This window comes from Symphalangus syndactylus, chromosome 16 (assembly GCF_028878055.3).
Source record: "Symphalangus syndactylus isolate Jambi chromosome 16, NHGRI_mSymSyn1-v2.1_pri, whole genome shotgun sequence".
NCBI classification, from domain to species: Eukaryota; Metazoa; Chordata; class Mammalia; order Primates; family Hylobatidae; genus Symphalangus; species Symphalangus syndactylus.
Window position 1 is genome coordinate 9,807,134 of NC_072438.2, and position 22,414 is coordinate 9,829,547.

At 43.9% G+C, this 22,414-nt stretch overlaps 2 protein-coding genes across 12 annotated transcripts in view; one reads left to right on the forward strand and one right to left on the reverse strand.

Annotated features, from left to right (window-relative positions):
- The window catches only part of ZNF141 (zinc finger protein 141), a 40,260-nt gene extending 24,280 nt beyond the window's left edge, over positions 1-15,980 (reverse strand). The window contains exons 1-3 of one of the 5 annotated variants that reach the window (XM_055245531.2): positions 15,906-15,980; positions 14,171-14,483; positions 12,444-12,570 (exon numbers count right to left, since the gene is read on the reverse strand). In XM_055245531.2, the coding sequence (XP_055101506.1) occupies positions 12,444-12,570; positions 14,171-14,173 (130 nt within the window). In that variant the 5' untranslated portion in view covers positions 14,174-14,483; positions 15,906-15,980. Of the gene's footprint in view, positions 1-12,443; positions 12,571-13,160; positions 13,987-14,170; positions 14,484-15,905 lie in introns of those variants that run through there. The other 4 variants (XM_063619646.1, XM_063619647.1, XM_063619649.1 and 1 more) reach the window with 4 other exon arrangements.
- Positions 15,981-16,047: 67 nt separating this feature from the next.
- PIGG (phosphatidylinositol glycan anchor biosynthesis class G (EMM blood group)) overlaps positions 16,048-22,414 on the forward strand; it is a 41,316-nt gene continuing 34,949 nt past the window's right edge. Inside the window, exons 1-2 of one of the 7 annotated variants that reach the window (XM_055245967.2) lie at positions 16,048-16,339; positions 17,256-17,461. In XM_055245967.2, coding sequence (XP_055101942.1) covers positions 16,186-16,339; positions 17,256-17,461 — 360 coding nt within the window. In that variant the 5' untranslated portion in view covers positions 16,048-16,185. Of the gene's footprint in view, positions 16,587-17,255; positions 17,462-22,414 lie in introns of all 7 variants that reach the window. The other 6 variants (XM_055245968.2, XM_055245972.2, XM_055245973.2 and 3 more) reach the window with 6 other exon arrangements.

The following is a 22,414-nucleotide window of genomic DNA, read 5'->3' on the forward strand; positions in this document are numbered from 1 at the left end:
GGTAGAAATAAATAAGTTCTTTGAAACCAATGAAAACAAAGACACAACCTACTAGAATCTCTGGTACACAGCCAAAGCAGTCTTTGGAGGGAAATCTACACCACTAAATGCCCACAAAAGAAAGCAGGGAAGACCTAAAATCGACACCTTATCATCACAATTAAAAGAACTAGAGAAGCAGGCGCAACAAATTCAAAAGCTAGCGGAAGACAAGAAATAACTAAGATCAGAGCAGAACTGGAGGAAACAGAGACACGAAAGACCCTTCAAAAAAAACAAAAAAATCAATGAATCCAGGAGGTGGCTTTTTGAAAAGATCAACAAAATAGAACACTAGCAACACTAACAAAGAAGAAAAGAGAGAAGAATCAAATAGACACAATAAAAAATGATAAAGGGGATATCAACACTGATCCCACAGAAACAAACCACCATCAGAGAATACTATAAACAACTCTACGCAAATAAACTAGAAAATCTAGAAGAAATGGATAAATTCCTGGACACATACACCCTCCCAAGACTTAACCAGGAAGAAGATGAATCCCTGAATAGACCAGTAACGAGTTCTGAAATTGAGGCAGTAATTAATAGCCTACCAACCAAAAAAAGCCAGGACCAGATGGATTCACAGCCAAATGGTACTAACGGTACAAAGGGGAGCTGGTACCATGCCTTCTGAAACTATTCCACATAATAGAAAAAGAGGGACTCCTCCCTAACTCATTTTATGAGGCCAGCATCATCCTGATAACAAAGCCTGGCAGAGACACAACAAAAGAAAAAATTTCAGACCAATATCCCTGATGAACATCAATGTGAAAATCCTCAATAAAATACTGGCAAACCAAATGAATCCAGCAGTGCATCAAAAAGCTTATCCGCCATGATCAACTCGGCTTCATCCCTAGCATGAAAAACTAGTTCAACATACGCCAATCAATAAATGTAACCAATTACATAAACAGAACCAATGACAAAAACCACATGATTATCTCAATAGATGCAGAAAAGGCCTTCAATAAAATTCAACACTCCTTCATGCTAAAAACTCTCAATCAACTAGGTACTGATGGAATGTATCTCAAAATAATAAGAGCTATTTATGACATACACAGCCAACATCATACTGAATGGGCAAAAGCTGGAAGCATTCCCTTTGAAAACCGGGACAAAACAAGGATGCCCTCTCTCACCACTCCTACTCAAAATAGTATTGGAAAGCCGAGAGTGGTGGCTCACGCCTGTAATCCCAGCACTTTGGGAGGCTAAGGTGGATGGATCACTTGAGTCAGGAGTTCAAGACCAGCCTGACCAATATGGTGAAACCCTGTCTCTACCAAAAATACAAAAATTAGCCAGGCGTGGTGGCACATGCCTGTAATCCCAGCTACTCGGGAGGCTGAGGTAGTAGAATTGCATGAACCCAGGAGATAGAGGTTCCAGTGAGCCAGTATCACGCCACTGCACTCCAACGTGGGTGACAAAGCAAGACTCCATCTCAAAAAATAAAAAAATAAAAAAATAGTATTGGAAATTCTGGCCAGGGCAATCAGGCAAGAGAAAGAAATAAAGCGTATTCAAATAGGAAGGGTGGAAGTCAAATTGTCTCTCTTTGCAGCTGACATGATTGTATATTTAGAAAACCTAATCGTCTCAGCCCAAAATCTCCTTAAGCTGATATGCAACTTCAGGAAAGTCTCAGGATACAAAATCGATTTGTAAAAATCACAACATTCCTATATACCAATAATAGAGAGCCAAATCATGAGTGAACTCCCATTCACAACTGCTACAAAAAGAATAAAATACCTAGGAATATAACTTATAAGGGATGTAAAAGACCTCTTCAAGGAGAACTACAAACCACTGTTCAAGGAAATAAGAGGACACAAACAAATGGAAAAACATTCCATGCTCATGGATAGGAAGAATCAATTATCATGAAATGGCCATACTGCCCAAAGTAATTTACAGATTCAATGCTATTCCCATCAAGCTACCACTGACTTTCTTCACAGAATTGGAGAAAACTACTTTAAATTTCATATGGAACCAAAAATAGCCCATATAGTCAAGACAATCCTAAGCAGAAAGAACAAAGCTGGAGGCATCAAGCTACCTGACTTCAAACTATACTACAAGGGTACAGTAACCAAAACAGCATGGTACTGATACCAAAACAGAGATACAGACCAATGAAACAGAACAAATGCCTCAGAAATAACACCACACATCTACAACCATCTGATGTTTGACAAACCTGACAAAAACAAGCAACAGGGAAAGGATTCCCTATTTAATAAATGGTGTTGGGAAAACTGGCTAGCCATATGCAGAAAACTGAAACTGGACCCCTTCCTTACACCTTATCCAATAATTAACTCAAGATGGATTAAAGACTTAAATGTAAGACCTAAAATCATAAAAACCCTAGAAGAAAACCTAGGCAATATCATTCACGACATGGGCATAGGCAAAGACTTCATGACTAAAACACCAAAACCAATGGCAACAAAAGCCAAATTGACAAATGGGACCTAATTAAACTAAAGAGCTTCTGCACAGCAAAAGAAATTATCATCAGAGTGAACAGGCAACCTACAGAATGGGAGAAAAATTTTTTGCAATCTACCCATCTGACAAAGGGATAATATCCAGAAACTACAAAGAACTTAAACAAATTTACAAGAGAAAACCAAACAACCCCATCAAAAAGTGGGCAATGGATATGAACAGACAATTCTCAAAAGAAGACATTTATGTGGCCAACAAACATATGAGAAAAAGCGCATCATCACTGGTCACTACAGAAATGCAAATCAAAACCACAATGAGATACCATCTTATGCCAGTTAGAATGGCAATCATTAAAAAGTCAGGAAACAACAGATGCTGGAGAGGATATGGAGAAATAGGAATGCTTTTACACTGTTGGTGAGAGTGTAAGTTAGTTCAATCATTGTGGAAGACAGTGTGGTGATTCCTCAAGGATCTAGACCCAGAAATACCATTTGACCCCATAATCCCATTACTGGATAGATACCCAAAGGATTATAAATCATTCTACTACAAAGACACATGAACACATATTTTTATTGCAGCACTGTTTACAGTAGCAAAGATTTGGAACCAACCCAAATGCCCATCAATGGTAGATTGGATAAAGAAAATGTGGCACATATACACCATGGAAAGCTACGGAGCCATAAAAAAGGATGAGTTCATGTCATATGCAGGGACATGGATGAAGCTGGAAACCATCATTCTCAGCAAACTAACACAAAGACAGGAAACCAAACACCACATGTTCTCACCCCTAAGTGGGAGGTGAACAATGAGAACACATGCACACACCAAGGGAAACATCATACACCGGGACTTGTAAGGGAATGGGTGGGGGGAGGCTACGGGAGGGATAGCATTAGGAGAAATACCTAATGTAGATGACGGGTTGATGGGTGCAGCAAACCACCATGGCATGTGTATACCTATGTAACAAACCTGCACATTCTACAAATACACCTCAGAACTTAAAGTATAATAATAAAATATAAATTGCTAATACAGATGAAAAAATGGCTAACAGAGAATTCAAAATATCTTTAAAAATCTCGATAAGATGCAAAAGTACAAAGATTACTAAATTTTTTGCAACAATGTATGAAGAAAATCAATTATAATAAAGAGAAACAAATCATTAAGAAGGAACCAAGGAGATATGCTGAAGCTGAAGTACACAATAGTAGAACTAAAAAATTTTAACAGAAAGCTTTAACAGGAGACTCAGTTATACACAGGATAAAATCAGCAAACTTTAACGTCATTTGAGGCCAGGCGCAGTTGCGCATGCCTGTAATCCCAGCACTTTGGGAGGCCAAGGCGGGTAGACCACTTAAGGTCAGGAGTTCAAGACCAGCCTGGCCAACATGGTGAAACCCGTCTCTACTAAAAATACAAAAATTGGCTGGACATGGTGGCAGGCGCCTGTAATCCTAGCTACTTGGGGGCTGAGGCAGGAGAATCGCTTGAACTTGGGAGGCAGAGATTGCAGTGAGCTGAGATCACACCACTGCACTCCAGCCTGGGCTACAGAGCGAGACTCCATCTCAAAAAAAAAAAAAAAAAAGAAAAAAAAAGTCGTTTGAAAGTTCCTAATTAAAAAAGAAAAAAATGAAAGAGTGAATAAAGCATATAGCTTCAATAATCTGTTAATGGTATATAATAATATAAAAAGATGTAAAGTGTGACATAAATAGTGTGTTGAAGGGAGTAAAACTGTTTAATATTTTTATACATAAAGGTTAACTTTTGCTTGAGGCCAGGAGTTCAAAACCAGCTGGTCAATATAGCAGGACCCTGTCTCTAAAATAAATACAGGAATAAAATAAAATAAAGATTTCAGAACGCTGTTTAGTCTTTTTTTAAAAAGCAGCAGCCGGGGCTGGGTGCGGTGGCTCACGCCTGTAATCCCAGCACTTTGGGAGGCCGAGGCAGGAGGATCACAAGGTCAGGAGATCGACACCATCATGGCTAACACAGTGAAACCCTGTCTCTACTAAAAATACAAAAAAAAAAAGTAGCCAGGTATGGTGGCAGGCGCCTGCAGTCCCAGCTACTCAGGAGGCTGAGGCAGGAGAATTGCTTGAACCCAGGAGACGGAAGTTGTGGTGAGCCAAGATCGTGCCACTGGACTCCAGCCTGGGCAATAAAGACTCCATCTAAAAAAACAAACAAACAAACAAACAAACACAGCAGCTGGGCCTGATAATGCATGCCTGTAAACCTAGCACTTTGGGAGGCCATGGCAGGTGGATTTCTGGAGCCCAGGAATTCAAGACCAGCCTGAGCAACATAGCAAAACCCTGTCTCTATAAAAAAATACCAAAAAACTTAGCTGGACCTGGTGGCATGTACTTGTATTCCCAGCTACTTGGGAGGCTGAGATGAGAAATTGTTTGATATTGGGGAGTTTGAGGCCAAACTGAGCTGTGAATGCACCACTGCACTACAGCCTGGGAAACAATGCCAGACCCTATGTGAATAAAAAAGAAGTTAGATTGTTATCTTAAGCTAGGCTTTTTTTTTTTTTTTTTGAGACGGAGTCTCACTCTGTCGCCCAGGCTGGAATGCAGTGGTGCCATCTCGGCTCACTGCAACCTCCGCCCCCTGGGTTCACGCCATTCTCCTGCTTCAGCCTCCCAAGTAGCTGGGACTACAGGCACCCACCACCACGCCTGGCTAATTTTTTTGTATTTTTAGTAGAGATGGGTTTCCACCATGTTAGCCAGGATGGTCTTGATCTCCTGACCTCGTGATCGGCCTCCCAAAGTGCTGGGATTACAGGCATGAGCCACTGTGCCTGGCCAAGCTACGCTTTTATAACTATGAGATATTTTATGTCTCTTGGAAATTACAAAAAAAAAAAAACTGTAGTAGATACACAAAAAAGGAAACCAAAGCATATAACAATAAAAACAAAACAAAAAATCAACACTACACAAGGGAAGACAGCATGAAAGAATTAAAAAACAGAAACTACTACATGGTCAGAAAACAATGAACAAAATGGTAGTCATAATTTATTTCTCTGCCTTTTATCTTTTTTGTTGTGGTTTCTTTTTTTTTTTTTTTTTTTTGAGGTGGAGTCTCACTCTGTCACTCAGGCTGGAATGCAGTGGCACGATCTCAGCTCACTGCAACCTCCGCCTGCAGAGTTGAAGCGATTCTCCTGCCTCAGCCTGTTACTAAAAGAAAACTGCAGAACTCCTCGTTGGTTTTCCTTTACCTAATGATTTCTGTGAAGTGAGACTTACGTAGCAAGAAAAAGGAATTAGACACTCTACCTGCCACCCTGCATGTGTGTGCACTGGCACACATGCTGTCTTCTTGTAATCCAGTACCTTTACTTTCCTTTGAAACTCGTAAGGTTAAAATAGGGGGGAAATCCTATATGTTTGCAATAATACCTTTTTGGAAAATTTAAGAACTCAAACTCCCCAGGCTCTCCATCTTCATTTATGCTTGAGTTGTTATGTGCTTTGAACTCTGATTATCAGAAGTTTACTAAAATGTTGAAGAAATATTTCACTTTCATCTGCTTTCTAGATTTTGTACGTCTCAGTTCATAAAGCAAAGCTTGTTGATAGTGTAGTTTTCTAAATGCTGCAAATTTGCAGCCATTACCACTACAAAGAAGTTTGAATGAGGGATTTTTTTGTTAAAATAGTTCATGTTTCTGTAGAAATTTCATTTATAGATTAAACTGCGATGGATGAGATATCAAAAAAAAAAAGAAAGTAAGTGACATCTCAGGAGAAATCACTCATTATGGCAAAGAGAGTACCAAAGGCAATGGTGTTAAATGATTCATGAGAATCCAACCATATAATCCAGTCACCTCCCACCAGGCCCCACCTACAACCCTAGGGCTTACAATTTGATGTGAGATTTGAATGGGGCCACAGATCCAAACCATATTACTTACAAAAGCCAAAAAGTGAAAAACCTCAAACATCCTTCAACAGATGAATAATTTAAAAGGATGTGGCTTGGCTGGGAGCGGTGGCTCACGCCTGTAATCCCAGCACTTTGGGAGGCCAAGGCAGGCAGATCACAAGGTCAGGAGATCAAGATCATTCTGGCTAACACGGTGAAACCCCGTCTCTACTAAAAATACAAAAAAAAAAAAAATTAGCCGGGTGTGGTGGCAGGCACCTGTAGTCCCAGCTGGAGGGTGAAGCAGGAGAATGGTGTGAACCCGGGAGGTAGAACTTGCAGTGAGTGGAGATTGCGCCACTGCACTCCAGCCTGGGTGACAGAGCAAGACTCCGTCTCAAAAAAAAAAAAAAAAAAAAAAAAAGGATGTGGCTTACATGGCTTACACATACAATGAAAAATTCTTTAGAATCAAATGAAAATATCTTGTCGGATCACACAGTAAGGATAAATCTCAAAACCATTATTTTAATAAGACATTATTTAGACACCATTATTTAATAAGACACTAACAAAGTGACAGTGTATGATTCCACTTACATAAGATATTTTAAGTAGTAAATTCCTAGAAAACATAAGTAGAATGGTGCTTGCCTATAGTTAGGGTTGTGAAACCTCAGTGGAGTAAAAGACCAAGGAAGGGTTATTTGGAAAAAGCAGGTCCTCACCCAGGTGGCCAACTCCAGAGCCCATAAACATGGCTACAGACAAGAAAATGGTGCATGCAGCTTGGTCTTACTGAGGATTATGAAGCAGTTCTCAATCTCCAGCTATAGTCCAGAAATGGTCCTTCCCATCAAGAGACCTGCAGGAAGACACACCCAGCCATGACCCTGGAGGCAGGCCTGCAGATCCTGGCCTCAGCTGTGCTCCTTGAAGCAGCCCTGTGACTCAACTCAAGCCATTTGTAGTCACAGTCCGTGGCCACTCATACACATTCAGAGGCCCACAGAGACCTATAAAAACTGTTCCCAGGGGCCGGGCGCGGTGGCTCACACCTGTAATCCCAGCACTTTGGGAGGCCGAGGCAGGCGGATCAGGAGGTCAGGAGATCAAGACCAGCCTGGCTAACACAGTGAAACCCCGTCTCTACTAAAAATACAAAAAATTAGCCGACTGTGCCGGGTGCAGTGGCTCACACCTGTAATCCCAGCACTTTGGGAGGCCGAGGCGGGCGGATCACGAGGTCAGGACATTGAGACCGTGGTGAAACCCCATCTCTATTAAAAATACAAAAAATTAGCCTGGCATGGTGACGGGTACCTGTAGTCTCAGCTACTCAGGAGGCTGAGGCAGGAGAATGGCATGAACCCGGGAAGAGGAGCTTGAAGTGAGCTGAGATAGCACCACTGCACTCCAGCCTGGGTGACAGAGTGAGACTCCGACTCAAAAAAAAAAAAAAAAAAATTAGCTAGGCATGGTGGAATGTGCCTGTATTCCCAGCTACTTGGGAGGCTGAGGCAGGAGAATCACTTGAACCCGGGAGGCAGAGGTTGCAGTGAGCCAAGTTCATGGCACTGCACTCCAGCCTGGGCGACAGAACCAGACTCCATCACAAAAAAAAAAAAAAAAAAAAAAACTGTTCCCAGGTAGTCAGTAAAAGCCAAACCCATTTATACACCTGATATTTGGCCCATCATATGCAGACAAACTTCAAAACCCAATCCTACTGCCTGCCATATAGATTAATGTCCTCAAGGAAATCTAATCTTTCCAGGGCCCAGAAAGAATCTATGACTGTCCAAATCTCTGGTAACACAACCCTCAAAGGCAGGCCCCACAGCAGACCCAGCAGCGCCCTTGTGACTCAGCTACAACCCTTTTCTCTGCAACCCCAGAGGTAATCTCATCAGCCTGGGAACCCAACAAAAGGAGATGTTTACCTGCCAAAAAACAATTATACAAACTGTAATCATTGTTAAATCCTTAAAATATACAGACACAGGGCTGCTTCAGGGACCACAGCTGAGGCCAAGATCTGCAAGCATGCCTCCAGGACCACAGCTTCTATCTTAACATAGTACCAAAAGTTTGTATCAGAACAATTAGGCAAGGAAAAGGAGAACAAAGCTCTCCTGCATGCAAAAGAAGAAAAAATGTTACTGTTTGTAGATAATATGATCATGCATATATATGAAACCCTAGAGTAGAATAACAAAAACTGAACTAATAAATGCATTCATTAAGGTATCAGGATACATAATCAACATGTAAATACTTGTGGGTTGTTTTTTTGTGTGTTTTTGAGACAGGGTCTCACTTTGAGGCCCAGGCTCATCTCAAACTCCTGTGCTCAAGTGATCCAAATGCCTTGGCCTCTGAAAGTGCTGGGATTACAAAAATGAACCACTATACCTGACCCAACATACAAATATTTGTTTCATTTCCATAAAGTAACAACAAAATTTCCAAAAAAAAGAAAAAAATTCAATTTGCAATACTACAAAAATAAAAAATTCAAAATAAATTTAACAAAGAAATAAAAAATCTAGTGTATAACAATAAATGTATATACTAAATACAATAATGACAGAAATTGAAGCAGACACAAACACATATTTCAGTAGGATCACTAATATTGTCAAAGTATATTATTGAAAGTGATTTGTAGATTCAAATGCAATCCCTATCAAAATTTTAGTGTCATTTTTCACAGTAATAGAAAACACAATTGTAAAATATAAGTGTAACCTTAAACAACTTTAAATAACCTGAGCCATCGTGAGAAAGAACAAAGCTAGGGGCATCATCATACTTCTTAGTTTTAAACTTTATGTAAAGGTTGTAGTAAGCAAGAGTATGGCATGTGCATAAATACACATACAAAAACCAATGAACAGAATAGAGAGCCCAGAAACAAATCCATGCATACAAGGTCAACGAATTTTGGCAAGGGGATCATGAATATACAATTCAGAAATAATAGTCTTGTCAATACATGGTGCTAGAAAAACTGGAGAGCCACAAGCAAAAGAATAAAAGTAGATCTTTTTATTTTTTTGAGACGGAGTCTCGCTCTGTTGCCCAGGCTGGAGTGCAGTGGCGCCATCTCGGCTCACTGCAAGCTCCTGCCTCCTGGGTTCACGCCATTCTCCTGTCTCAGCCTCCTGAGTAGCTGGGACTACAGGCGTCCGCCACCATGCCCAGCTAATTTTTTGTATTTTTAGTAGAGACGGGGTTTCACCATGTTAGCCAGGATGGTCTCGATCTCCCAACCTCGTGATCCACCCGCCTCGGCCTCCCAAAGTGCTGGGATTACAGGCGTGAGCCACTGCACCTGGCAAAAGTAGATCATTTTCTTATACCATACCCCAAAATTAACTCAAAATGAAACACTTACCTGTAAGACAAAAAAACCTTAGAACTCCTGAAGAAAACATATGGAAAAACCTTGATACTGGTCTTGGCAATAATTTTTTGATATGCCATCAAAAGCAAAGCAACAACAAAAAATACAAACAAGTGGGATTGTATCAAAGTAAACTGCTTCTTCACAGCAAAGGAAAAGAAAACAAAATGTCTAAAAACTCTACAGGATAGAAATATTTGCAAGCAATATATCTGATAACAGTTAATTTTGGTGGCCGGGCGCGGTGGCTCACGCTTGTAATCCCAGCACTTTGGGAGGCCGAGGCGGGCGGATCACGAGGTCAGGAGATCGAGACCACAGTGAAACCCCGTCTCTACCAAAAATACAAAAAATTAGCTGGGTGTGGTGGCGGGCACCTGTAGTCCCAGCTACTCGGAGAGGCTGAGGCAGGAGAATGGCGTGAACCCGGGAGGCGGAGCTTGCAGTGAGCCGAGACTGCGCCACTGCACTCCAGCCTGGGTGACAGAGCGAGACTCCGTCTCAAAAAAAAAAAAAACAGTTAATTTTGGGAGAACAAGGTGGGAGGATCACTTGAGGTCAGGAGATCGAGACCAGCCTGACCAACATAGAGAAACCCCAACTCTACTAAAAATACAAAATTAGCCAAGTGTGGTGGCGCATGCCTGTAATTCCCAGCTACTTGGGAGGCTGAGGCAGAGGCATCACTTGAACCTGGGAGGCAGAGATTGCAGTGAGCCAAGATCGTGCTACTGCACTCCAGCCCGGGCAACAAGAGTAAAACTCTGTCTCAAAAAATAAAATAAAAGGCCAGGCACAGCAGCTCACACCTGTAATTCCAGCAATTTGGGAGGCCAAGGCAAGTGTATCACGAGGTCAAGAGATCGAGACCATCCTGGCCAACATGGTGAAACCCCATCTCTACTAAAAAATACAAAACTTAGCTGGGTGTGGTGGTGTGCACCAGGAATCTCAGCTACTCAGGAGGCTGAGGCAGGAGAATTGCTTGAACCCAGGAGGCGGAGTTAGCAGTGAGCTGAGCTCGTACCAGCACTCCAGCCTGGTGACAGAGGAAGACTCCATCTCAAAAAAAAAAAAAGAAGTTAATATCCATATCCAAAATGTTTAAGAAACTTCTATAATTCAAAGCAAAACAATAATGATGATGATAACCCATTCAAAAATGGGCAAAAGGTTAGAATTTTTTTCCCAAAGATATACATACAAGGTATATGTTGTATGCTGTTGGTGAGATGTAAATTGACAAAATCATCATAAAAACCAGTAAAAAATAAAAATGGACATATCATATAATCCAGCAATACCACTTCTGGTCATACTACCAAAGGAAATTAAATTAACACCTTGAAGAAATATCTTCAGCCCCATGTTCATTGTAGTATATTTACAATAGCCAAAATATGGAGTGTATATATACACAGTAGAATATTATTCAGCCATAAGAGAAAAGAAAATCTAGCCATTTACAACATGGATAGACCTGGAGGGCATGATGCTAAATGAAATTAGCCAAACACAGACAGACAAAGAAACTGCTTCTTCTTACATAGATAGGTAAATCTAAAAATGTAAACTCATAAAAGCAGAAAGTAGAATGGCGATTTTTAGTGCCTAAGGGTGGGAATATGAGATGTTCAAAGAGTACAAATTTTTAGTTATAAGTTGAATAAGGAGAAACCTAATGTACATTAGCATTAGATTAGCAAAACAGTATTCCATTTATAATTAATAATACTGCAACGTATGCTTACAATCTGCTAGGACACTAGGCCTTAAGTGTTCTTATTACCAAAAAAAAAATCGTTATCTATATGAGGTAATAGATATGCTGATCAACTTGATTACGTTTTATTTTGCAATAAAATATATGCATATATTACAAAATATATGCATATCAAATCATTACATTGTACACATTAAATATAGTTAAACAATTTTTATTTAACAGAAAAATCCACGTCACACAAACATAGATGTAGAGTAAGTCCTCACTTAATGTTCAAAACAGGTTCTTGAAAACTGCAAATTTAAATGAAGCAATGTTGCTATATACCAAACATAACTCTTGTTTGTATCAGACTTTGCTAAAATTATTTTCTTTTTTTTTGTTTTTTGGTCTTTTTGAGACGGAGTTTTGCTCTTGTCGCCAGACAGGACACTGCAACCTCTGCCTCCCAGGTTCAAGTGATTCTCCGCCTAAGCTTCCCCAGTAGCTGGATTACAGGCGCCTGCCACCACACCCAGCTAGTTTTTTGTATTTTTAATAGAGACGGGGTTTTGCCATGTTGGCCAGGCTGGTCTCAAACTCCTAACCTCCTGATCTGCCCATCTCAGCCTCCCAAAGTGCTGGGATTACAGGCGTGAGCCACCGCGCCCAGCCCTAAAATTCATTTTCCTAAATGATATGTTGCTTCACTTACAGTTTGAGAATCTATCAACAATGTTAAGAATTTACTATACACATATATAACTTATATAGGTGTGTGTGAGAGACACACATTTTTATATAGACATAGATATATCTCAAAAGACATTCTACAAAAATAGAAAATAAAACTCAGAGGGATTAGGAATTATGCATTAAAGTTATCCTCACCCAGGGAGACCAGGTTTCTGTAGTTCTCCAACATCACATCTCTAAACAAATTCTGCTGGGCAGGGTCCAGGCATTTCCACTCTTCTGGAGAGAATTCTATGGCCACATCCCTGAATGTTAAGGGTTCCTGAAAACACATATGTATCAAGCAACAGAGTTCTTAATTTGACTACAGGTGAAATGTGTTAAGAGAACTAGTTCTGACATGTGACTGACTGGGATTATCTGATAAAATAACTTTCAACACAGTAATGTTCTCTATTCTATAGCTCTGCGGAAAAAGGAAGGCATTCCAACAGTTTCTGTTCCTGCAATAAAAATAATGGGCTAGGCCGGGCGCGGTGGCTCACGCTTGTAATCCCAGCACTTTGGGAGGCCGAGGCGGGCGGATCACGAGGTCAGGAGATCGAGACCACGGTGAAACCCCGTCTCTACTAAAAAATACAAAAAAATTAGCCGGGCGTAGTGGCGGGCGCCTGTAGTCCCAGCTACTCGGAGAGGCTGAGGCAGGAGAATGGTGTGAACCCGGGAGGCGGAGCTTGCAGTGAGCCGAGATAGCGCCACTGCACTCCAGCCTGGGTGACCCAGCGAAACTCCGTCTCAAAAAAAAAAAGAAAAAAAAAAAAAAAAAAAAAAATAATGGGCTACACTGACCTGCCCCTACCAAAACCAAGCAGAGTACGCCTTGTGACCTCCTGGAAAACAAGAGGAACTCACCTCTCATGAAAGTATCTGGAAGTCCTCATGCTTGACCTTGGCCTTGCTATAATATGCGAGGAACTTAACTTAAAAAACAGAAATGTTTCCACCCAGAACAATAGACAGGATGTGAGGGGAGGGCACAGGTGATGATTTCACTTCAAATTGTCCGTGTGATCCTATGGGAAAACTGGGCTGAGTCACTTAGCTAAGCACTGCCTCTCAAGCTTCAATGTACATATAAATTATTTGATGTTAAAGGCCTCACTGTAGCAAAATTTTGCAGGTTTGAGAAGAGTCCATGAGTTAGCGTCTTTTATCAAGTCTCCTGTTAATGCTGATGTTCCTCCACCTGGACCCATTATAGTACCACTCGGCTAGACAAAGCAGGCACAGCACAGAGTCCCTTACCCCAACACAAATGCTTTTCATCCCAAGACAAGACCACCAATCATCATCCTGATGCCACTCAGGAACAGCCACGCGGAAGAGGCGCACAGGGCAAGGGGACTGGTGGGAAGGTTGGGGCGGGCGGGTGATTCGCTTCACTTCCTCACACACCTCACAAAAGTCTTTTTTTCAAGACCCTCTAGCAGCTCGCAAGCCACGAGCCACAGCCGGCGCTGCCCCATTAATGAGTCCCGGTTTGCTCACATGAACTGTATGTTTTGATGGGGCCTCGATCTCATTCCGTAAAGTAGGGACAGGACCCCCGGACCACAGCTCCTCCCACGCGGTGCCTGCGCACGCCGCGCCCGGCGTCTTCCCGATGAGCTCCTCCTCATCCCACAGCCCGGAGAAGGTGCGGGGCTGCGGCGCAGAGCTGCACAAGGAGGGCTGCAGGCTGGGCCAGAGCAGCCGTGAGGGGACCGACAGGAGCCCAGGTCCCTCACCGGAGGGGGCTGAAGACCGAGGGCTGAGCGGCTGCAGCGGGGACACCGTTCGCAGACTCCGTCCCGCCGCCGCCATTTGCCGCCGGTTCTGATGAGGCCTCCCCAGCCTTGGGACGCCCTGCCCCGCACACTCACCATTTCTCAGCTTCAAGGGTGTCGCGAAGTCTCAGCTACGAATCATCCAATACCCGCAGGTCACAGAGCGATGGAGGCTGAGCTCTGGCAAAATCACCGAGGCCTCCCTGAGGGGTGGAAGCAGGGCGGTGACGCCCTAACCGAGCTCAGGCTGAAGCGAGTGGCCAAGGCCACCGAAGATCCCGGATGCCGCCCCCTCCTCTCCGACTGCGCGCCTGATTGGGCAGTTCTCAGTCGAGCGCTCTGATTGGATACGGGTCCAGGCTTCACGCCCACAGGCTTTGAATGACAGAAACTGTGACCATACAGTGCACTGAATGAGGCAAGAGTGACAGACTAGTACCTCCATGCACTTTCAAGCAGCGCTTAATCTCTGTGCTAGGCCTGGCTCCGCACAGGGTTCATTTTAACCTTCTGGTGTGTAAGGTTACGTCAATTTATAAATTGTGCACGCGCGCGCGCGCACACCCACAGACACACACTTGTTCACAAATGGAAACAATATAATGACAATTATTTTAATATTTTACATTTCATAACCTTTCTGGCCTGTGGTGTTTTGAGTAGGACACCTGAGATTCGAAGAGGAAAGCAAACCTCTAAAAAACAAAATGTTAGCAGGCTGACCACGGTTGCTCACGCCAGTAATCCCAAAGCTTTGGGAGGCCGAGGGGGGCGGATCACGAGGTCAGGAGTTCAAGACCAGCCTGGCCAAGACGGTGAAACCCCGTCTCTACTAAAAATATAAAAATTAGCCAGTCATGGTGGCATGCGCCTGTAATCCCAGCTACTCAGGAGGCTGAGGCAGGAGAATTGCTTGAACCCGGGAGGCAGAGGTTGCAGTGATCTGAGATCACGCCACTGCATTCCAGCCTGGGCGACAGAGTGAGATTTCATCCAAAAGAAAAAGAAAAGAAAAAAAAAAGAAGGACATTGGTTCTGTCCAGAAAGGCGGGGGCAACTTGGAGCAGGAAGGGGACTTCCAGGTCACAGGTAGGTGAGAGACAAATGGTTGCAGTTTCTGATAAGCCTCTCCAAAGGAAGCTATCAGAATATGCATTTATCTCAGTGAGCAGAGGAATGACTTTGAATAGAATGGGAGGCAGGTTTGTCCTGAGCAGTTCCGAGCTTGACTTTTCCCTTAGCTTAGTAATTTTGGGGCCCCAAGATTTTCCTTTCAGAACAAAGAAAATGTGGTATATATACACAATGGAGTACTATTCAGCTCTAATAAAAGCATGAAACCCTATCATTTGCCACAACATGGATAAACCTGAGGATATCATGTAAGCAAAATAAGACAGACACAGAAAGACAAATACCTCACGATCTCACTCATGTGGAATCTTTAAAACGAAGTTAATCATTAAGATATTTACCAGTTGCCTGAGGTATTGGATTGAATTTTTTTTTTTTTTTTTTGAGACGGAGTCTCGCTCTGTCGCCCAGGCTGGAGTGCAGTGGCGCGATCTCGGCTCACTGCAACCTCCGCCTCCCGGGTTCAAGCGATTCTCCGGCCTCGGCCTCCCGAGTAGCTGGGACAACAGGCACCCACCATAACGCCCCGCTAATTTTTTGTATTTTTAGTAGAGACGGGGTTTCACCATGTTGGCCAGGATGGTCTCAATCTCCTGACCTCGTGATTCGCCCGCCTCGGCCTCCCGAAGTACTGGGATTAAAGGCGTGAGCCACCGCACCCGGCCTTCCAAATTAAAACATTTTTAAAACCTCGTACCTCGCCGTGGGCGGCGACCGTCGCGGACTCGCCGGGAAAGCGGCCCCACGGAGCCGGGAGCACCGCTAGCTGTGCGTATTTCTGAGGTGACGCCCCGCTGCGGCGCGCTGGCGGAAGTGACGCGCCGCTGCGACGCGCCGGAGGACGTGACGCCACTGTCGCTGCGACGATTAGGCCTGGCGTTCTTGCTTAGAGGCGGCTACCTGGAGCCGGAAGCGCGGCTGCGGCAGGGCGAGACTCCAGGTGGGGTCGGTTCGGCATCCAGCCTGGCGTGTCCACGATGCGGCTGGGCTCCGGGACTTTCGCTACCTGTTGCGTAGCGATCGAGGTGCTAGGGATCGCGGTCTTCCTTCGGGGATTCTTCCCGGCTCCCGTTCGTTCCTCTGCCAGAGCGGAACACGGAGCGGAGCCCCCAGCGCCCGAACCCTCGGCTGGTACGGACCCCTCCCCGGCGTCTCCGCTCCCCTGACTCCACATCCCCTAGGAGACCTTTTTTCTGAGCCTCGCTGCTCGGATTTCTTCTCGGCTCTTCTCGGCGCTCCCCGGTGGTCTCTTCCATATGGTCCCCACTTCAGAAATTTTTTTTCTAACCGCTCCATCGTCTTTTTTCTGTATTCTTACAACCTTGTGGTAACCGCCTCTACTGGCCCCACTTCGACCTTCCTGCCTGATCACCACAAAGTAAGCTGTGTCCATACCTGAGATCCGGCCTCTCCAGTTCTACACGTCCAGAGCCCCCGCCCCTTTCCTGAGCAGCCTTTGGGTCACTCCCTGTTCCAGCACCTTTTTTGCCCCCTAGCACACAACAGCTAAGACCCCTGCCGATCCCCTCGCGTTTGGGTCTGTTACATTCCTCCAAGATGTTTTCCCTGCCTAGGGGCTAAGGCCTCTCTGCGTTAGGCCTCTTCCTAGCCTTCACCTACCCTGCCATATACAGCAAGTAAAGACGCCCTGGTTCTGGACCACGTGCACACACCACCAACCGCTGACCATGTAAACGCAGTATATAAACGCCCAGCCATCCCGTAGCTGCAGCTCTGCGTTTTAGGTCAAGCTCCCTAAATGTCCCATTCCACGACCCTTACGTAGGGATTCCCCTACCCCAGTACTCCTCACCATACTAGGGATAATTCACTGCTTGCTACTGTGGGCCTCTAAGATTACTCCTGTTAAGCCCCGTCTTTTCCCCCCAGCACTACCTACCAAGTACAAGGCGCCTCCTTTTGGGTTGGGTTATGTAGATATCACAGGGTATGTGCTGGATAAGTAGATAGAAGCTAGGTTGTGAAGGTGCTTGAATGCTAAGAAAAGCTTAAAGTTCAATTTCCTTTTCTTCTTTCAAACACTTAGGAGCCAGTTCTAACTGGACCACGCTGCCACCATCTCTCTTCAGTAAAGTTGTTATTGTTCTAATAGATGCCTTGAGAGATGATTTTGTGTTTGGGTCAAAGGGTGTGAAATTTATGCCCTACACAACTTACCTTGTGGAAAAAGGAGCATCTCACAGTTTTGTGGCTGAAGCAAAGCCACCTACAGTTACTATGCCTCGAATCAAGGTAAGTTTGCCTTTATGTTTTATGAATAATGGTTTGGCTGTTTTGAAGATTTAGAGGGGGCCTCTGTAGTCTTTCGCTTGGAGTTGCAATTTTAAGAAAGTGGAAATTTTGTGCTGTCAGTTGGCTGGGGCAATAGAATGCTGAAGGATTCTCACACAGGACGGAACTGAGACCCATCATTTGTGCCCCTTGTCAAGTAGCCAAAGCTCATGCTTCATGGGAAGTATAAAAGATTTAGAGCAAGATCATCCAGGCTAACCTACCCCAAGATATGCCATTCTTGGTAACCTACTTTCTTCTTTAATCGTCACTGGGTCATTTACAATCTTAGAAGGAGCCTTTAGAGTTAATCTAGTTCAGTCTGTAGACTTTATAGATAGGAAAGCAAACTCAGATTAGTTAAATGTCACTTCTCCAAAATTATCCACCAGTATACATAATGATCAAATCAGTATGATCTGGTCTCAACAGTTACCACTGTTTCCACCATATCCTTCAGGTGTCCAGCCTACTGACAGCAGCTTTGAAGTACATAGTGCGTTTCCCAAGAACCATGGGTAAAGAAAAAATAAGCCTTTATTGATTGGCTCAAAAACTTTTGAGCAACTACTATGTGGTGATATTTTAATGGGTACACAATTGGGGAAAAAATAGTATCTCTGCCTTCGTGTAGCTTTTAGTCTTTAGATATACAGCCACTCAACAAAGGAGCATATGAAAACATGCAGTTGTAAAGTGTGGTTAATGCATGATGAGAAAGAACAGGATGTGATTATTAGTGGGTGAGAAAGCCTGGCTGAGGAAATTGCATTTAAACTGAGACTGGAAGGATGAATAAAGGTGGGGACAGAAAGGAGCAGAGGGGTTGAAGTGTGTGTGTGAGTGTATCGCATGAGCACGGCATCAAGTCTCTGACGGAGCCTTAGCTGTGTCGTTGATCATGTAACACCTTATTATTTGGTGAGAAGGAGCTACTTACTGATTTAAGGCTTCGGGGCAGCCCCATTTGTGGATGCTCGGCAAACGTTCACTGGATGAAAGGAGGCATAGTGCCATATCGCTCACTGACGTTTTCCTTGAATTTCTTACTCTCTCTGCCACATTTAAATGTGATGTGACCTTCATTCAGCAATATTTATTTAGCATCTACTGTGTGCCACACTGTTCTAGACAGGAGGGATGCAGTGAAGAACAAGACAGCATTGTCCTCATGGAGCTTACTTTCTAATTGGAGGGATAGAAAATCGGTAAAATGTGAATCAATGAAGATCGTTTCAAACAGTGACAACTGCTCTGGAAGGAATGGAGGGGGAGGTGAGAGAGAACGAAGGGGAGAAGGGCAGGCTCCTTTGATCACAGCACTCAGAGTTTCTGCCGTTCTGCTGAAACTAGCTGTGGGAATCTGGAAGAAAGACATGCAGCCCCCTGATCTTCCAGAACACCGATTTCTTTATCTGCTCCATCAGAAGTGTGGAAGGAACCCTTTTCTCCTTTTTTTTTTTTTTTAAGATTTAACAGGCAGATTTGAGAAAATGTATAAGTGATTGTGCAGGCTCCAGGTTCTGTTCAGACCAGCACGCTGGCACTGTGGTTCTTGGGGCCTCTGTCTCCAGCTTACTGGTTTTATCTCACCTTTGCTGGGGAGCCTCACCCCAGAGCTAGTGTTTTGTTTCGTTTTCAGTCCTTTGAGGATTCTTGCTCCTTATTTCCCCATCAGGGAGGAGCTAGAACAGAAAGCCCATACTGGAGTTAGGATTGTACAGCTCGAGTTTGGTAGGTTGTGCAGTGTTGGTTGAGGAAAGTGTCCTCTGCCCTGCCTCCAGTCTGAGAAAGGGCTCAGAGCATCTCCTGGTGTTGATACATTTGTAAGCAGACACCAACCCTGACATGTCCGCTGTGCTTTCACTTGCTAAGACCCTGCAGCAGCTTTGTTTTAAAGTCGTGTAACTCGTTTTTGAATGCCTTTTCGTTCTTCAAGAACTTTCTAGTCATAATAATAGCTGACATTGACTGACAGACCTGAGCTTTCCCTTAGATTTCCTAGGACTGTGAGTGCAGCCCACTCGCTGCCTGAACACTTTCTGGGATGAGGGGATGCCAAGTAGTCCCTACCCTCTTTAAAAATATCGGTGGGAACCCAAGCTAATGTGAGGATGAGGGAGGTGCCTTGTAAAAGCCACAAAAGAAGGGATGAAAACAGAAAACTTTTATATTGTCAAATGTTGTAAACAAAGTCAACTAACATGATAAACTGAAAAAATTATTGACAGTGGACATGACATACAAGATGTTAAGTCCATGATGTATAAAGAGGTTCAGATCAAGGAGGGACAGTCCTATGGAAACTGGGCCGAGTATATAACGGAATCCACCGAGGAAGAAAGTGGAATGGCCAATAAACACATGCAGAGATTCTTGACTAGTAATCAGAGCAGGGCAAACAACCCATAAGCCAGTTTTGTTTATCATATTGTAAAAATTTAAAGGTTGATGATCTCTACCCCACACAAGAAACAAGGTGAACAGGTGCTCTTGAAATACTGTGGATGTGAATACAGGTTGACTGAGCCAGTATCTCCACTGCCACCACCGTCGTCCAGGCTGCTGTGGGCTCCAGTCTGAACTGTTATAAATGCCCTAGCGCCTTTTCTTGGCCCAAATCCCATCTGGACACAAATCAGACCCTGCTACACTACTCTTTAAAACCCTTCAGTAGTTTACGCTCTGCCGGATTTGAACACCGTACGCCGTCACCCGTGCCTCAAGGCTCTGTGCGGCCTCGCTCCCGTTTACCTCTTCATCCTCATATAGGCGCCCTTCCGTGTTCCCTCGCCCTTCATCCACACAGGTCACATGCAGTTGAGTTCCTCCTGGTGCTGCTGTCTTTTCTGCCTGGAGCCTTTGCAGTTTGCAGGTGTTTTACTCTGGAAAGTCCCACCTCACCTCCACAACTTTTCAACCTTCAGGTCTCAGCTCAAGTGGCATTTCCATAGGAAGCTGTTTAAAATAAATGCCCGGTAAAATGGTCTTGGTTAAAAACGTTATTGTGCAGCCACACACTGGAATGCTCTGTAGCTGTTTGGAAAAAAGATAAAACGCTTGTATTTTCCCTAGGTAAAGAGGTTCATGATATGCAATTAATTGAAGAAGTTTGAGAGTAATTTGTATAGTTTGCTACCATTTTGGTAAAAAATGTGTACCTTCATATATTTGTGATTTTATACACACACACACACACACACACACAGGAAAGAGTCTAAAAGGGTACTCACCAAGGGTAATTGGCTGCCTTTTAAGGAGTAGAATTTTGGGGTGAGAGAGGCTCACATTTTAAAAAATAACTTTATTGAAATATAATTTTTATACAATTACATTTTTGCATGTACAGCATTTAACAAATGTGTACATCCAGGCAAACCCCACCTCAGCTCAGTTCTGACCCCACCATAGGAATGTTGGTGGCTGTCAGGGTTATTTTGGTTGTTTGTACAGTGACTTCTTAAACGACTTCTGCAGTCTGTTTCCCCAGGAGCATGCGGCAACTGACATTTTGACTTAGGTCTTTTGGTTCTTTTGGTTTTTACGTTCTTGTTTTTATCTTTAAGCCTGTCTTCCTGAGTGCTGGCCCTGGCTCCGCATAGCTTAGTGGTCAGCCAGTGACTGGTCAGAGGTTGTGCTTCAGCACCCTCATGTGTTTTCATACCCTCCCTGGGCGTGGGGCTTCTCGGTGGCTGCAGCGTGGAGCTGGAAAGGAGGGAGGCGGGAGCCGCCCTGTGTGGAAACACCATGGGCACTTGCTGTTCTTACTGAGATTCCGTTTTTTTTCTTTTTTTTTTTTTTTTTTTTTTTTTTTTTTTTTTTTTTTTTGAGACAGAGTCTCGCTCTGTCGCCCGGGCTGGAGTGCAGTGGCGCAATCTCGGCTCACTGCAAGCTCCGCCTCCCGGGTTCACGCCATTCTCCTGCCTCAGCCTCCGAGTAGCTGGGACTACAGGCGCCCGCCACCGCGCCCGGCTAATTTTTTGTATTTTTTAGTAGAGACGGGGTTTCACCGTGGTCTCGATCTCCTGACCTCGTGATCCGCCCGCCTCGGCCTCCCAAAGTGCTGGGATTACAAGCGTGAGCCACCGCGCCCGGCCTCCGTTTTTTTTCTTAAATAAGCCCTTCTCAATCTGTTCTATAATTTTGGTGAATTTCCAAAGCACTAAAGTGATTGCTTTTGACAGTTTCATCCAGTTTTATTATTGCTCCTGGGAGAGAGATTTTGTTGAGCTCCTCCCTGTGGCATTCCAGAGGTCTGGATAATTCATACTTGCATTTATTTGCCGTTAAAGATGCCTTAGTAAAATTATTTCACCTGCTGGTGTTATCCAGGTTCCCGTTTATTTTCACTGCACAGGTTCCAGGATGTCAGTGCTGGCTGGGGTGGCTGTATAACTCTAAATTACAGAGATCTGTTACCCATTACTATGGCCTCTTAGGTTCTATGCTAAACTCAGGGAAATTCTTGACTCAATTCTATTATCAGAAGGGTATGAGGGCATGTCACCTCCCATCCCTCCCAGAAAATATGGGGCCACATTGAGGGTGGGAGCAGAAGAGACTATCCCACTGGCCTCCCTGGCCCCCAGTTCACTTTGCAAATTTCTGAAAGTTCATGCTTTAGGAGTGCTTTCATCCTGGTTTTCCACTCAAAGGAATTGCTGGATTGTTAGGAGTCGTATGGACTTTGCTTGTCACGTGCAGATTTGAATCTTAATTGGGAACCTGGCAGAGGCTTTGAATACACAGGTTAATGTTTCTAATGTATACCTCACTTTGCCGTTTGCTTCAGCTACGTCACGGACCCATAGCTGCTTCTCTGGCTGCTGCTGTTGTCTCTCTATCCCTAGCCGCCTCCTTTAACCTCTTGTCAATTGGAAAGATTATTAGGAGCCATGAATGTCCTTTAATATG